This window comes from Ornithorhynchus anatinus, chromosome 2 (genome assembly GCF_004115215.2).
Source record: "Ornithorhynchus anatinus isolate Pmale09 chromosome 2, mOrnAna1.pri.v4, whole genome shotgun sequence".
Taxonomy (NCBI): Eukaryota; Metazoa; Chordata; class Mammalia; order Monotremata; family Ornithorhynchidae; genus Ornithorhynchus; species Ornithorhynchus anatinus.
Window position 1 is genome coordinate 62,287,733 of NC_041729.1, and position 13,942 is coordinate 62,301,674.

The 13,942-nt window shown below is 48.7% G+C and overlaps 1 protein-coding gene across 1 annotated transcript in view; it reads right to left on the minus strand.

The window, feature by feature from the left end:
- The window catches only part of CACNA1H (calcium voltage-gated channel subunit alpha1 H), a gene marked incomplete at its 5' end in the record, with an annotated part of 219,303 nt that overhangs the window by 44,068 nt on the left and 161,293 nt on the right, over positions 1 to 13,942 (minus strand). The window contains 4 exons of the mRNA XM_029057244.2: positions 5,462 to 5,646; positions 6,403 to 6,471; positions 7,842 to 7,965; positions 10,496 to 10,596. Coding sequence (XP_028913077.2) covers positions 5,462 to 5,646; positions 6,403 to 6,471; positions 7,842 to 7,965; positions 10,496 to 10,596 — 479 coding nt within the window. The remainder of the gene's footprint in view (positions 1 to 5,461; positions 5,647 to 6,402; positions 6,472 to 7,841; positions 7,966 to 10,495; positions 10,597 to 13,942) is intronic.

Genomic DNA, 13,942 nt, shown 5'->3' on the forward strand with positions numbered 1-13,942 from the left:
GAATCAGGTTGTCCCACGTGGGGCTCACAGTCTTCATCCCCATTTTACAGATGAGGTAACTGAGGCACCGAGAAGTGAAGTGACTTGCCCAGTCACACAGCTGGCAAGTGGCCGAGCCGGGATTTGAACCCATGACCTCTGACTCCAAAGCCCGTGCTCTTTCCACTGAGCCACGCTGCTTCTCTAATGTCATCAATGTGATGCCACTGGTGCCTCCATGTCCAGGCTGTGTGAGGGCTGCCAGGGATCACTGTAGAGTGGACAGAGAAAGGTGTTCTCAAACCCAGTTCCGAAGGGAACTGAGGGACACTGGCTTTTGCATAGCATGCCCCAACCTGCACCCGTTCCCTACCTCTGCAACCAGAGCTGGGGCCAGGATCAAGATAGTTTGTGTTTATCTCTTTAACCTTTCTCATGCACCTGGGGCCAGCCTCCCTCCTAACCAAAGACCAGGGTTGACATCCCATCTAGCCTCCACCTTATCCTGCCCCAGAGCAGCAGGTACTCAATAAATATCATCGACTAATTGATCTATTGGTTTGAAAGCCCTTGAGGATCAGCAGCTGAATCTTTGCCCTACACGGTCCTCTCTTCCCCAGCATTTAGTACAGTGCTTCACACCCAGAAGGACCTCAGTAAATGTAACTGATGGATTGATTGCCTGATAGATTAGATTGTGAGCCTTCTGAGATTCAGGGCCTGAATCTTATTTATCCTCTACCATATTCTTCCCCAGGGCTCAGTACAGTGCTCTGGACACAGTTGGCAATCCATAAATTCCATAAGTTGTAGTAGCAGTGGAAGTAGTAGTAATTGTAGCAGCAATAATAATAGTACATCTTTACATCCATAAAGAAATTATGGATATATACATATATACAGCCCCTATGTATATATCCATAATTTCCTTATGGATGTAAAGATATACAAATAGCAAAATGTCGGTTTCACCTTCTAGACCGGAAGCTCATTGTGGGCAGGGCGCACGTCTACCAACTCTGTAATATTGTACTTTCCCAGGAGTCTAGTACAGTGCTCTGGACACAGTAAGCACTCGATAAATACAACTGAATGATTGAGTCATAGTAGTAGTACGAACTGTAGCGGTAGTAGTAGCAGTAGTAGCAGTACCAGTAGTGGGAGGAGGAGGAGAAGTGGAAGCAGTAGTAATAGTAGTAGTAATAGCAGTAGTAGAAGTATTCATTCATTCTATCATATTTATAGAGCGCTTACTGTGTGCAAAACATTGTAATAAGCTCATCGGAGAGTGCGATATGACAGCAGATACATTCCCTGCCCACAGTGAGCTCACAGTCTAGAAGGGAAGACGGACATCAGTAAAAATAAATAAATTGCAGCTGTAAAACTCTTCGGATACACTACCAGTATGATTGCAGATGGACAGTGGGGCGTTCTGGGAGAGATGTGTCCATGGAGTTGCTGTGTGTCGGAAATGACTCAACAGCATAAGACAATGTACCTAAGTGCTGTGGGGCTTAGATGGGGTGAATAAAGGGAGCAAATCAGGGTGACACAGAAGGGAGAGGGAAAGAGGAAATGAGGGCTTAGTCAGGGAAGGCCTCTTGAAGGAGATGTGCCTTCAATAAGGCTTTGAAGGTGGGGAGAGTAATTGTCTATAGGATATAGTAATAACAATACTACTAATGATGGCATTTGTTAAGCGCTTACTATGTGCCAAGCACTGTTCTAAGTGCTGGGGTAGTTACAAGGTAATCAGGTTGTCCCACACGGAGTTCACAGTCTTAATCCCCATTTTACAGATGAGGTAACTGAGGCATAGAGAAGTTAAGTGACTTGCCCAAAGTCACACAGCTGAAAGGTGGTGGAGCTGGGATTAGAACCCTTGACCTCTGACTCCCAAGCCGGGTGCTCTTTCCACTAAGCCACGAAGCGGGGGGTGTTCGGGCTAGAGGGAGGACACTGGCAGGAGGTCGGTGGCGAGATAGACAAGATCAAGGTATGGTGAGTAAATAGACATTAGAGGAGTCAATTGTGCAGGCTGGGTTGTAGTATGAGGCAGTGAGGTGAGGTAGCAGGGGGCAAAGGGTTTGACTACTTTAAAGCCAATGGTAAAAAGTTTCTGTTTGATGCAGAGGTGGATGGACAACTGCTGGAGGCTTTTGAGGAGTGGGGAAACATGGACTGAATGTTTTTGTAGAAAAATGATCCAGGCAGCAAAGTGAAGTATGGTCTTGAATTGGGAGATACAGGAGGCAGGGAGGTCAGCAAGAAGACTGATGAAATGATAAAGGCTGGCTAGGATACGTGTGTAGATTAACCTGGTAGCAGTAGCAGTTGGAAGGAGAGGAAGGGGAGGATTTTAGTGGTGTGGTGAAGGTTGAACTTAGTGAGAGAGATGAGTTGAGGATAATGCCAAGGTAATGGGCTTTCAAGACAGGAAGGATGGTGATGCTGTGTACAATTACAGAAAAATCAGAGGCAGGGCAGGGTTTGGATGGAAATAGAAGACGTTCTGTTTTGGACATGATCAGTTTGAAGTGTTGATGGGACATCCGATTAGAGATGTATTGAAGGCAGGAGGAAATGTGAGACTGCAGAAAGGGAGAGAGAGAGAGAGATCAGGGCTAGATATGCAGATTTGAGAATCATCTGCATAGAGTTGGTGAATGAAGCCATTTAGAGAAAATGAGTTCTCCAAGGCAGTGGGTGTAGATGGAGAATAGAAGTGGACCCAGAACTGAACTCCGAGGGACTCCCACATGAAGAGGATATAGTAATTTTAGTAGCAGTACATTATTATATACTGTGCACCCACTGCGTGCAATATACTGTATTAGGTGCTTGGGAAAGTACAATCAGTAGCATCTACTGAAAAACCAAAGGACGAGACAAGTTCCCTGATCACAGGGACTTTCTGCTGTCATGAACAGAAAGACATAAATGTATTTACTTCCTTTGACATTGTGTGCATCAACGTAGATTTGACCAAACCTGTAATTTATTATTTCTGATTATATTGCTGGTGAACATTTCTGTGTCAGACTCCCCAGTTAGAGTAGAAGCTCCTTGTGCTTAGGAAATGTGCTTCTTCTTGTTGTATTTTCCCAAGCGCTTAGTACAGTGCTTCGTAAAGCAGTGTGGCTTGGGAGTCAGAGGTCATGGGTTCTAAACCCGGCTCCGCCACTTAACAGCTGTGTGACTTTGGGCAAGTCACTTAGCTTCTTTGTGCCTCAGTTACCTCATCTGTAAAATGAGGATTAAGACTGTGAGTCCCACATGGGACAACCTGATTACCTTGTATCTACCCCAGTGCTTACAACAGTGCTTGGCACATAGTAAGCACTTAACAAATACCATTATTATTGTTATTCTCAGCTCAATAAATACCATTACTATTGTTACTTGTACCCTGACCACACTCTCCACAGGAAGCAGCATGGCCTAGTAGATAGAGCATGGGCCTGGGAATAAGAAGGAATTAGATTCTAATACAAACTCTGCCACTTGTCTGCTGTGTGACCTTGAGCAAATCACTTAATTTCTCTGTGCCTCCGTTATCTCATCTGTAAAATGGGAATTAAGACTGTAAACCTCACACGGGTCATGGATTAGCTTGTGTCCAACTTGATTAGCTTGTACTTACCCCAGTGCTTAGTACAGTGCCTGGCTCATAGTAAAGACTTGACAAATACCATTTTAAAAAAAGAAAAAAAAGAGTCCTGGCCTCCTTGTCCCCTCAAGAAGCAGGACCAGGGTACTGGAGCAGAGCAGAGACAAGGAGAAAGGAGGGGGAGGAGAAGGAGGAGGAGGAGAAGGAAGAGGAGAAAGAGGGGAAGGAAGAGAAGGGGGAGGGGGAGAAGAATGAGGAGGAGGTGAGGCTGAAGTTGCCTCAGAGAGAGTTTCCCCTTATCTTCTCCTGCCCCAGGGGAGCTGGAGGCATGAGCCAGAGCTTGGGAGAAGCAGGGAGCCTCCAAGGCTGTTTGGGGGCTTAGGGTCTTGGGACCCCAAGGAGGAAGGGATGAGAAACCACCATCCATTTTAGAATGTTGGGGCTGAAATGATTAAAATGGCTTTTTCTAGACTGTAAAAGCCCTGAAGGCAGGGATTGTGACTTCTATTTCTATTGTATGATCTCAAGTACCTAGTACTGTGAGGCACCTGGGAGGCACTGAGTACGGTGCTCTGCACCCAGCAGGCATCGAATAGAGTGCTCTGCACACAACAGGTGTTCAGAACGCTGCTCAGAACTAATTAGGCATTCAATGAATATTGTTGATGATGATGATGATGATGAAGTTAATACCCTTATCCCTCTGCCTCCCTGTGTTCAGAGTAGGTGCTGCTGATTGCTGGAGTGGAGGTAGGATGGGGTGGGGGTGTCAGATCAGAGTAGGGCCTACCCCTACTCCCTAACATCCCTCTCAGGCTTAGGCTCTGTGGCCGGTCAGCTGGCCAGAGTTCAGGGGACCCCCCTCCATTCCCTGCACTGTGGACCGAGACAGATTCTTGGGCACGATGGGCTGGTGGTCTTGTGGGCACCTTGCAGGTGCAGGGAGATTCCCCCTATTACAAAGAGGCATTCTGGGGCTGTCTGGGGCTGTCCCTGGCACCGTGGTTCAGGGTGGGTGGAGGGAAGAGTGGCACATCTCCAAGGTGGCAGAGACTTGAAGCTTCAGGGAGCAGACCTCTGATAGAGGGAGGGAAAGACCCTCCCCCCCATTCCCTCAATCCCCAGCAGAGGGAAGAGGGAGGGCCCCCTATTCCCCAGCTCCCTACATAAGGAGGAGGGAGGGACCACCCCAAACCCTGGCCCATGATAGAGAAAGGAGGAGGGATCCCCATAACCCCGCCCCTGGTAGAGGGAGGAGGAAGGGATCCCCCCAGCCCCTGGGCCCCAACAGAGGGAGGAGGGAAGGACTCCCATCTCCTCAGCCCCCAGCAAAGGAAAGAGGGAGAGACCACCATCCCCTGGGCCCTAGAAAAAGAAGGAAGTTATCCCCATCTCACAGTCCCGAGCAGAGGAAGTGGGGAGGAACCCTTATCTTCCCAGTTCCTGGAAGAGAGGAAGGAGGGACTCTCATCTCCCTGGGCCCTGGCAGAGGGAGGAGGGAGGGACTCCATGTCCAGAAGCCTGGCAAGGGGTCTCTGTGAGAAGGAACTGCTTCACCCTGACAGCAGCCCCCAATGGCCATGAGCCTCCCTGGTGTTGGCCCGCCCCTCAGTAGCCTCTGCCCAGCACCGAGCCCCTCACCATCGTGGCCAACCCCATTTCCGGCTCCGCTCCCCTCTGAGATGGCCTGCTCCCTCCCAGGTCCCATCTCTGCCACAATGGCCCACCCCAGCCCTACCAGGGAGGCCTCAAGGTGCGCAGCAGCCTCAGCACCTGCAAGATGTCCAGGAACCCAGCCCTGCCTTTGCTGCAGTGACCCATCCCCTGCCTGGCCCCATCCCTGCCACAGTGGCCTGCCTCCAGCCCTACCGGAGAGGCCTCAGGGTACGCAGAAGCCTCAGCACCCGCAGGACACCCAGGATCCTGGCCCCGCCTGCTGGCGCCATGGAGACGACGATGTCCGTGATGGACACGAACACCAGCAGACCGTCCAGCACGTTCCAGCCACTCTGCAGGTAGGCGTCATCCCCCGAGAAGAAGCCCAGGGCTGTCACCTGCAGGCAGAAACCAGAGGCTGTTTGGTGGTCACAAATAGTGGGGCTGGGACTGGCTGGGGCTGATGGAAGTGACCTGATCTATACCCACCAGACTGACAGATGGTCTCTAGCCAGACTGAGAGACAGACAAATATCCAGAGGGCAGAGATAGCCGGCAGAAAGACAGAGAGACTACTGCCAAAGGGACATTCCTTCAGACAGACAGAGAAACAGACAGCTGATAGGTTTCCCTCTAGCCAGCCAGCAGTCAGGCAGGGTCACAGCTGCCTTGCATCCAAAAAGACATACAATCAGTATCACAAATTCAGAATGATAGTCAGCTGCCAGAAGGTCAAAGAGACCATCAGACAACCAGCCAGCCTCCATCCGTCCATCTACTCACCCATCCACCTATTCTTTATTGACCAATCCATCATTATTCCATCTCTCCATCCATCCACCATATATACGCTATTCATCATTCATCCACCCATTCGACAGCTTTCCATCCATCCATCATCTGTCCATCCATCCACCATCCACCTATTCATCATCTATCCATCATCCATCCATCCATCCATCCATCCATCCATCCATCCATCCAGATACTTATAGACTCTGGGCCATCCTGACTCATTCTTCCAGCTCCTCTAAAGTTGGTGTGGGGAAGCCTGTTGCCCAGGGTACAGGTCTTGCCCAGGATATAGGTTTTGCTAGTCTCACTGAACAGTGATACTTCTAGCTGTACCAAACAGCAGGCAGTGGGATAATTACCTTCACCATCATCTCCACCACAAAAATGGCGGTGAAAATGTAATTGGAGACACTCAGGAAGACCCGTTCCTGAAAAAGAGAACACCATGGGGAAGTCAAAATTGGAAGGAGGACAGAAACTGCTAGCAGAAGAGTGTCAGTTCCAGGCCCCAGGTTGGGAGAGATGGGGACGGCAGGTGAAAAAGGGAAAGATGGGTCTGACTCAAACCATCAGGCTACTTAAGGAGGGATGTCTACACTGAATAATAATCATAATCATAAATACTATGGAACTTTTATTAAGCACTTAGTATGTGCCAAGCACTGTACTAAGCACTGGGGTAGATCCATGATCATTAGGTTGGACCCAGTCCCAGCTCTTCATGGGACTCCCAGTCCAAGTAGGAGGGAGTAGAATTTAATCCCCATTTTACAGGTGAGAAAACTGAGTCCCAGAGATGTGAAGTGATTTGCGAATGGTCACACAGCAGGCAAGTGGTGGATCCAGGATTAGAACTCAGGTTTTTTGATTCCCAGGCCTGGCCCATGTTGTTTCTATAACCATTTCCCTTGAGAATCCTCCTCCATCCAACACCTCACTGGGTGTTGCAGGCTGGGAAAGTGTCTACCAACTCTGCTATATTGTACTCTCCCAAGCACTTAGTACGGAGCTCTGCGCATAGTAAGTGTTCAATACCTACAATTGATTGGTCCCTGGAGACCTTCACTGGCCCTGGAGACCCTCAAGATTTCTTCCTTTTCTGGTGGAGCAGGGAGAGGGGACTGCAGAGCTCTGGCTCCAGGGTTGGAGGCCTAGGCAAGTAGGAAGAATGCTGTAGGCCTCCCCTACAGCCTGGGTCCTTTATGCCTGCCAAGACACATGAGGCACTGGGGGCACTGGGGCAGGGGATGGGGATGGTGTGGTGCCTGGAAGGCTTGTTCGGGCATGAGGGTGAGCAATGGGCATGTACAGAGCTGGAGTCCCCGGGATTGAACTCAGACTCAGATAAAATCCTCTTCCAGGTCATGACCCAAGCTGGACCCAAGCATGACTCAAGATGGCCGCCATCTTCAGCTCAAGGCCAGAGCCCTGGACTTTGTGTCCTGAGTTTGGGACAAATCTCCTTCCAGGCCAGCAAGGCTGCTTCCTTGAGAAACTTGTAGGAAACCACATCCAGGCCAGTGGTGCCCACTCTGTACCCTGTTGCGGAGCAGTGAGCACAAGACAGCTTCCAGGCAGGGCCAGGTACCCAGTACAGTACCCTGTACAGTGCAGGGCTCCAGTCCAATTCCCTGCACACAGTAGGTGCCCAGCCCAGTGCTCTGTGCACTGCAGAACTTCAGGATGGAGCCCTGCAAGGAGGAGGTGCGGTGGCTGGGGCAACGGTAGAGTGCATGTGTCCGGAGGGAGGGAGCAAAGGAGGGAGAGGGGGAGGGCTGGGCCTGGGGTCAGGGCTCACTGTGCTGCTGGGGTCGATGTCCGGCCGCTCCAGGGCAATGGTGATGCAGTTGAGGAAGATGAAGGCCAGGACCACATGGTCGAACATCTTGTGGGCAATGAATCTGTGACACATAACTCGGACCCTGGAGGCAGGGATGGCAGAGATCAGAGAGGCTACTTCTGCACCCACCCCAAAACCGACAGGCCTGGTCCCCTCTACCCGGCTCTCCATCTGACCCATCCTCCCTTCCACCCAACCTCTCTCCTGGCTCATCCCGCTTATTTGGGTTCCATTGCTCTCATGCTCACCTCCTGGGCAACCCATTCTTGATGCTCCCATTTCCCACCCAATGCTCACACCCTTCCTTCTCCCCCTTCACATCTGGCAACTCACCACTCTAATCCCATCTTCAACACCCTTCTGAAAGCCCATGTCCTCCAGGAAGCCTTCCCGGATGGACTGTAGACTGTAAGTTCTTGGGCAGGGATCCCATCTACTAACTCTGTTACAGTGTACTTGTCCAAGCATTTAGTACAGTACTCTGTGCACAGTAAGAACTTTCAATAGTATTTATTGAGTGCTTACTGTGTGCAGAGCACTGTACTAAGCATTTGGAATGTACAGTTCGGCAACAGATAGAGACAATCCCTGCCCAACAATGGGCTCACAGTCCAAAATACATAATATATACTTAATACATATCACTGATTGAGTGATGAATAATATAATAATAATCAATCATATTTACTAAGTGCTTACTATGTGCAGAGTACTGTTCTAAACACCTGGGAGAGTACAATACAACAGAATTAGCAGATATGTTCCCAGCCCCTAACTAGCTTTCAGTCTAGAGGGGGAGACACACATTAATATGAATAAATACATAATTTACAATATATATATCAAAGCTATGCACATAAATCCTATGGGGTTGGGGTGGGGAGAGTGAATATCCAATGTCCAAAGGTCACAGATTGAAGTGCATGATGATAATAATAATAATGTAATTTGTAAAGTGCTGACTGTATGCCAAGCACTGTTCTAAGAGCTGGAGCAGATACAAGATCATCAGTTGCCATGAGGGGAGTCACAGACTAAGTAGGAGAGAGAACAGGTATTGAAACCCCATTTTTCAGGTGAAGGAACTGAGGCACAGAGAAGTTAAGTGACTTGCCTGAGGTCATACAGCAGACAAGTGGCGAAGCTAGGATTAGAACCCAGGACCATCTGACCCCCAGGCCCAGGATCTTTCCACTTGGCCACCCTGCTCTCCTCCTTTACTCCACTTACACTCCCCCTCCCCTCTTCCCACATATCCATTCTGACACTTCTGCATCCCTGAAGCTCTCAGGGACTCATCCCCATGACACCTTTTCTCTAGGTACTTACCAGGACAGGCCTCTACAATTTCCTCCTATCTGTAATTCATTTACAATCAGTCTCCGGGACTAGGTTGTCAGCTCCTTGAGGTCAGGAATCAGTCTACTGACTCTACTGGACTTTCCCAAGGGCAACAATTCTACTGACTGATGGACTACTGAAGGAGGCCGTGTGACCTAGTGGAAAGAGTCTGGGCTCGAACATTGGGGACCCCAGGTTCTAGTCCCAGCTCTGCCCCTGGAAAGTCACTTAAATTTTCTGGGTCTCTGTTTCCTCTCTGTAAAATGGGGATGAAATATCCACTTCTTCGATCTCACAAGGATGTTGTGAAGATGAAATGAGATTTACATTGTGAGCTTCGGGTGGGAGACTGTGCCTCACTTGGATCTACTCCAGGGCACATAGTAAGTGCTTAATAATTATCAATGTATTATTATTGTTTTATCATTATCATTATTATATGTATCAGACACGTTGAATAGACACAGATCCTATCTACCAGGTGCTTAAACTACCTAGTTACCGAGTGTTCCTCAGGAGTGGTAATAGTCATATCTATTGAACCCTAACTTGTGCTGGGCACTGTATGAAGTGCCAGGATGATTAAGCAATAGCAAAATCTATGCCCGGCCCCAGCTGCCACCCCAGGAGCTTCCATCTTGAAGTGGAGGGGTTGGGGGCACAGACACTAACAAAAGAGGGAGGAGAGATTTCAGGCAGGACTCTGGCAACATCCAACCAATAACCCAAAGGGGGCAGAGGTTCTGCCCTCCCTGGAGGAGTCGAGAGGCCTGATAGAAGATCAGGGGTCTGGAAGTCAGGAGACCCAGATTTTATTAGAATTATAATAATGATGATGATGATGATGATGACAATGGCTGAAGTATATTTCAAGCAGTTCCTATGTGTTTACAAGGTGCTAAATGTGGGGTAGTTATGATACCATCAGATCAGGTACAGTGACACTTGGGCACAGAGTAATTCGGTGATGGGCCCAAGATCACACAGCAGGCAAAGAGGGAAGCCAGTTTTAGTCCCAGCTCTGCTGTGTGACCTTAGACATGTTGCTTAATCTCTCTGGGCCTCAGTTTCCTGACCTGTAAAATGGGGATGAGATCCCTGCTCTACTTCCCATTTGCCCGAAAGCCCCAGATGGGGCAGGACTGATTCTGTCCCGATGACCTCGCATCTGCCCAGCGTGGAGGGATCCTGTCTGGGCACCATAGACCTAGTCTCTTTTAGCGAGTTCACTGCCTGGAGGCAGGGCTGGAGAGAGAGAGGCTGCTTCTTACCGGTTCTGTGGGGAAAACAGGTACAGGGACCAGTCTTCATGACTCTTGCACCAGCCAGGCTTGTACCGATCCAGAACCTGATGCACCCTGAAGCAGAAGCCCTGTAGGGGAAGGTCTGACGTTACTGCTGTCCTCCCCCAATCAATCAATCAGTCCATCAGTCAATCGTATTTATGGAGCATTTACTGTATGAAGAGCACTGTACTAAGCACTTGAGAAAGTACAATATGACAGAGATGGTAGATACATTCCCTGCTCACAACGAGCTTACTATAAATAAACTTAATATAAATAAATGAATTAAATTACAGATATGTGCATAAGTGCTATGGGGTTGAGGGAAGGGAGAATAAAGGGTGCAAATCCAAGTGGAAAGGCAGCACAGAAGGAAGTGGGAGAAGAGGAAAATGAGGTCTTACTGAAGGGAGCAATTTGCACCGTGCTAAACAACTTGTTTAACTTCATGCCTCTCAACATATCTGTATTGTGATCGCAACCAGACTGACAGGCGCTGAGGGAAGACCAAATGTTGACATACCCGCAGGGGCCTCGGGGGAGACACCTTCTAAAAACACAAAAGAACGGTAATTGATAGATTAGAGTAACGATGCAGAAGAAGCTCGATGTAAGAGTCAACAAGTATGGTGCAAAGGTTGGGGGAAATGCCTATCGCTGCGGAGACAGCCCAGCCGGAGGGACCTCTTAAACCGGGGTTGACCCTGTGGGCCAACCCGTTAAAGGACCTGAACACCGGACTGATCCCCTCCCGGTAGGAGAACCCCAGGTTGGGAGGGGTACAGTTTTATTCTGTGCTCTAGCTGAACGTTTGATTTTCTGTTGATTGTATACTGAAATTTAAAGCATCGGGTATTGACTAAATTGTGGTGGTCATTTCCCCGGAGGCTCCAAGACACGAACCCTCTAATATAATCTTGGTTAATGAGTTGGCCACTCGGGACTCGGAAGAGATGGGATTTTAATAAGGCTTTGAAGGTGGGGAGAGTGATAGTGTGTTGAATGGGAGGGCTTGGGGCGGGGGGGTATTTCCAGGCCACAGGCAGGAGGTGGGCGGGGATTGTTCTCCCCCATTTCAAAACCTTATTGAAGGCACATATCCTCCAAGAAGCCTTCCCTGACTAACCTCCTCTCCTCTTCTCCCACTCCCTTCTGCGATATCCCACCCCCTTCTGATTTGCTCCCTTCATTCATTCTCCCTCCCAGACCCACGACACATATGCATATATCTGTTATTTATTTGTTTGTTTGTTTGTTTGTTTGTTTGTTTATTTATTTATTTATTTATATTAATGTCTGTCCCCCCCTTCTAGATTGAGCTCACTGTGTGCAAGGAATGTCTCTGTTGTTGTATTGTGCTCTCCCAAGAGCTTAGTACAGTGCTTTGCGCACAGTAAGTGCTCAAGAAATACGATTGAATGAATGAATGAATGCAGAGGTGAATGGGCAATCACTGGAGGTTCTTGAGGAGTGGAGGAGTGAGAAGATGTGGACTGAACGTTTTTGTAGATAAATGTTCTGGGCAGTAGAGTGAAGTAGGAACTGGAGTGGAGAGAGACAGAAGGCAGGGAGGTCAGCAAGGTGGCTGTTGAAGTAGTCAAGGGGGTCTAGAATAAATACTTGGATTAATGTGGTAGCAGTTTGGATGGACAGGAAAGGGTGAATTTCAGTGATGTTTGAAGGTTGAACTGAAATAATTTAGTGACGTTAAATATGTGAGTTGAATGAGAGATAAGAGTCGAAGGTAATGCCAAGGTTACAGGCTTGTGAGATGGGGGGATGGTGGTGCTGTCTAGAGTTGTGGAAAAGTCACAGTTAGGACAGGGTTTGGGTAGGAAGATGAAGAATTCTGTTTTGGGCATATTAAGTTTGAGATGTTGGTGGGACCTCCAAGTAGAGATGTCTTGACGGCAGGAGGAAATGTGAGACTGTAGAGAAAGAAAGAGATCAGGGCTGGAGATGGGGATTTGGGATCCATCCTCATAGATATGGTATAGATAGGTATAGACTTAAATATAGATATGGTATAGACAGATATGGCCATGGGAGTTCTCCAAGGGAGTGGGTGTAGATGGAGAATAGAAGGGGACCAGAACTGAGCCTTGAGGGACCCTCAGTTTCAGAGGGTGGGAGGTGGAGGAAGAGCCCACCGTAGAGACTGAGAATCAGCTGCCAGAGGGATAGGAGGAGACCCAGGAGAGGGCAGAGTCAGTTGTACCTAGGCTGAATAATCTTTCCAGTCAGCAGTGTTGAAGGCAGCTGAGAGGTCGAGGAGGATCAGGATGGCGTAGGGGTTGTTGAATTTGGCAAGAAGATCATTGGTGACATTTGAGTGGGTAGTTCTGGTGGAGTGAAAGGAACGGAAGCCAAACTGGAAGGGACTAAGGAGAGAATTGGAGGAGAGGAAGTGGAGGAAGTGGGTGTAGACAATTTTTTCAAGTTTGGAGAGGAATGGAAAGAGGGAGTTGGGGCAATAACTGGAAGGAGCCATAGGCTCAAGGAAGGATTTGTTTTTAGGATAGTGGAGACATAGGCATTTTTGAAAGCAGTGAGGAAAAAAAAACATTGGAGAGTGAATACTTCAGGATGCAGTCAGGGAGGGAGGAGGGAGGGTTGGGAGGAAAGTGTTTCGATAAGGAATCCCCTCTCCTGCTTCCTTCTCCACACCCTCCTCACTCCTTTTAAAGTTTCCACAGCCAGGGAAGGGGACATGGCCATGTGCAGAGGGTGCGGGACCCAGCATCGGGAGACCTGGGTTCTGATACTGGATCTTCCTCTGGCTTGCTTTGTGACTGGGGCAAATTGCTTTATCTCTCTGGGCCTCAGTTTCCTTCTCTGTTCAATGGGGATAAAAATGGGGAAAGATGGTGAACCCCAGGTGGGACAGGGGCTGTGCTGCATCTAATTGTCTTGGAACTACCTCAGGGCTTGGCACATAGTAGACATCCAAATAATACCATTATTTATTATTTAGGTCCAGAAGGGGTGTGTGAGGGGGTGGTATTTTCCTTCCCATCTTCAAAGCCCCCTAAAATCTCACTTCCCCCAGGAAGCCATTCTGATTCATTCCCAGTGGTGCAGATCCCATCGATCCAATGGCCACTTAGTGTTTATCAATCAATAAACAGTATTTTTTGAGCGCTTACTGTGTGCAGGGCACTGTACTAAGTGTTTGGGAGAGTGGGTAAACAAATTCCCTGCCCAATCTATCCTCAGAGCTCATAAATATTAGGACTAGACAATGAAGAGTTATTCTGACCTCCTCAGGACCCTTGTCAACGAAATTTCAGGAGCCTCTGGGGACTCCACAACCCAAATATGGGCCCTAAGTTACAGCTCCAGGGCCAGCTGTCTGGACAGTCCAGGGCCAAGCACCTGCCTCTGACTAGGTGAGGCAGGATCCTTGGAGGAATTTTGTGCTGGTTGCCTGCC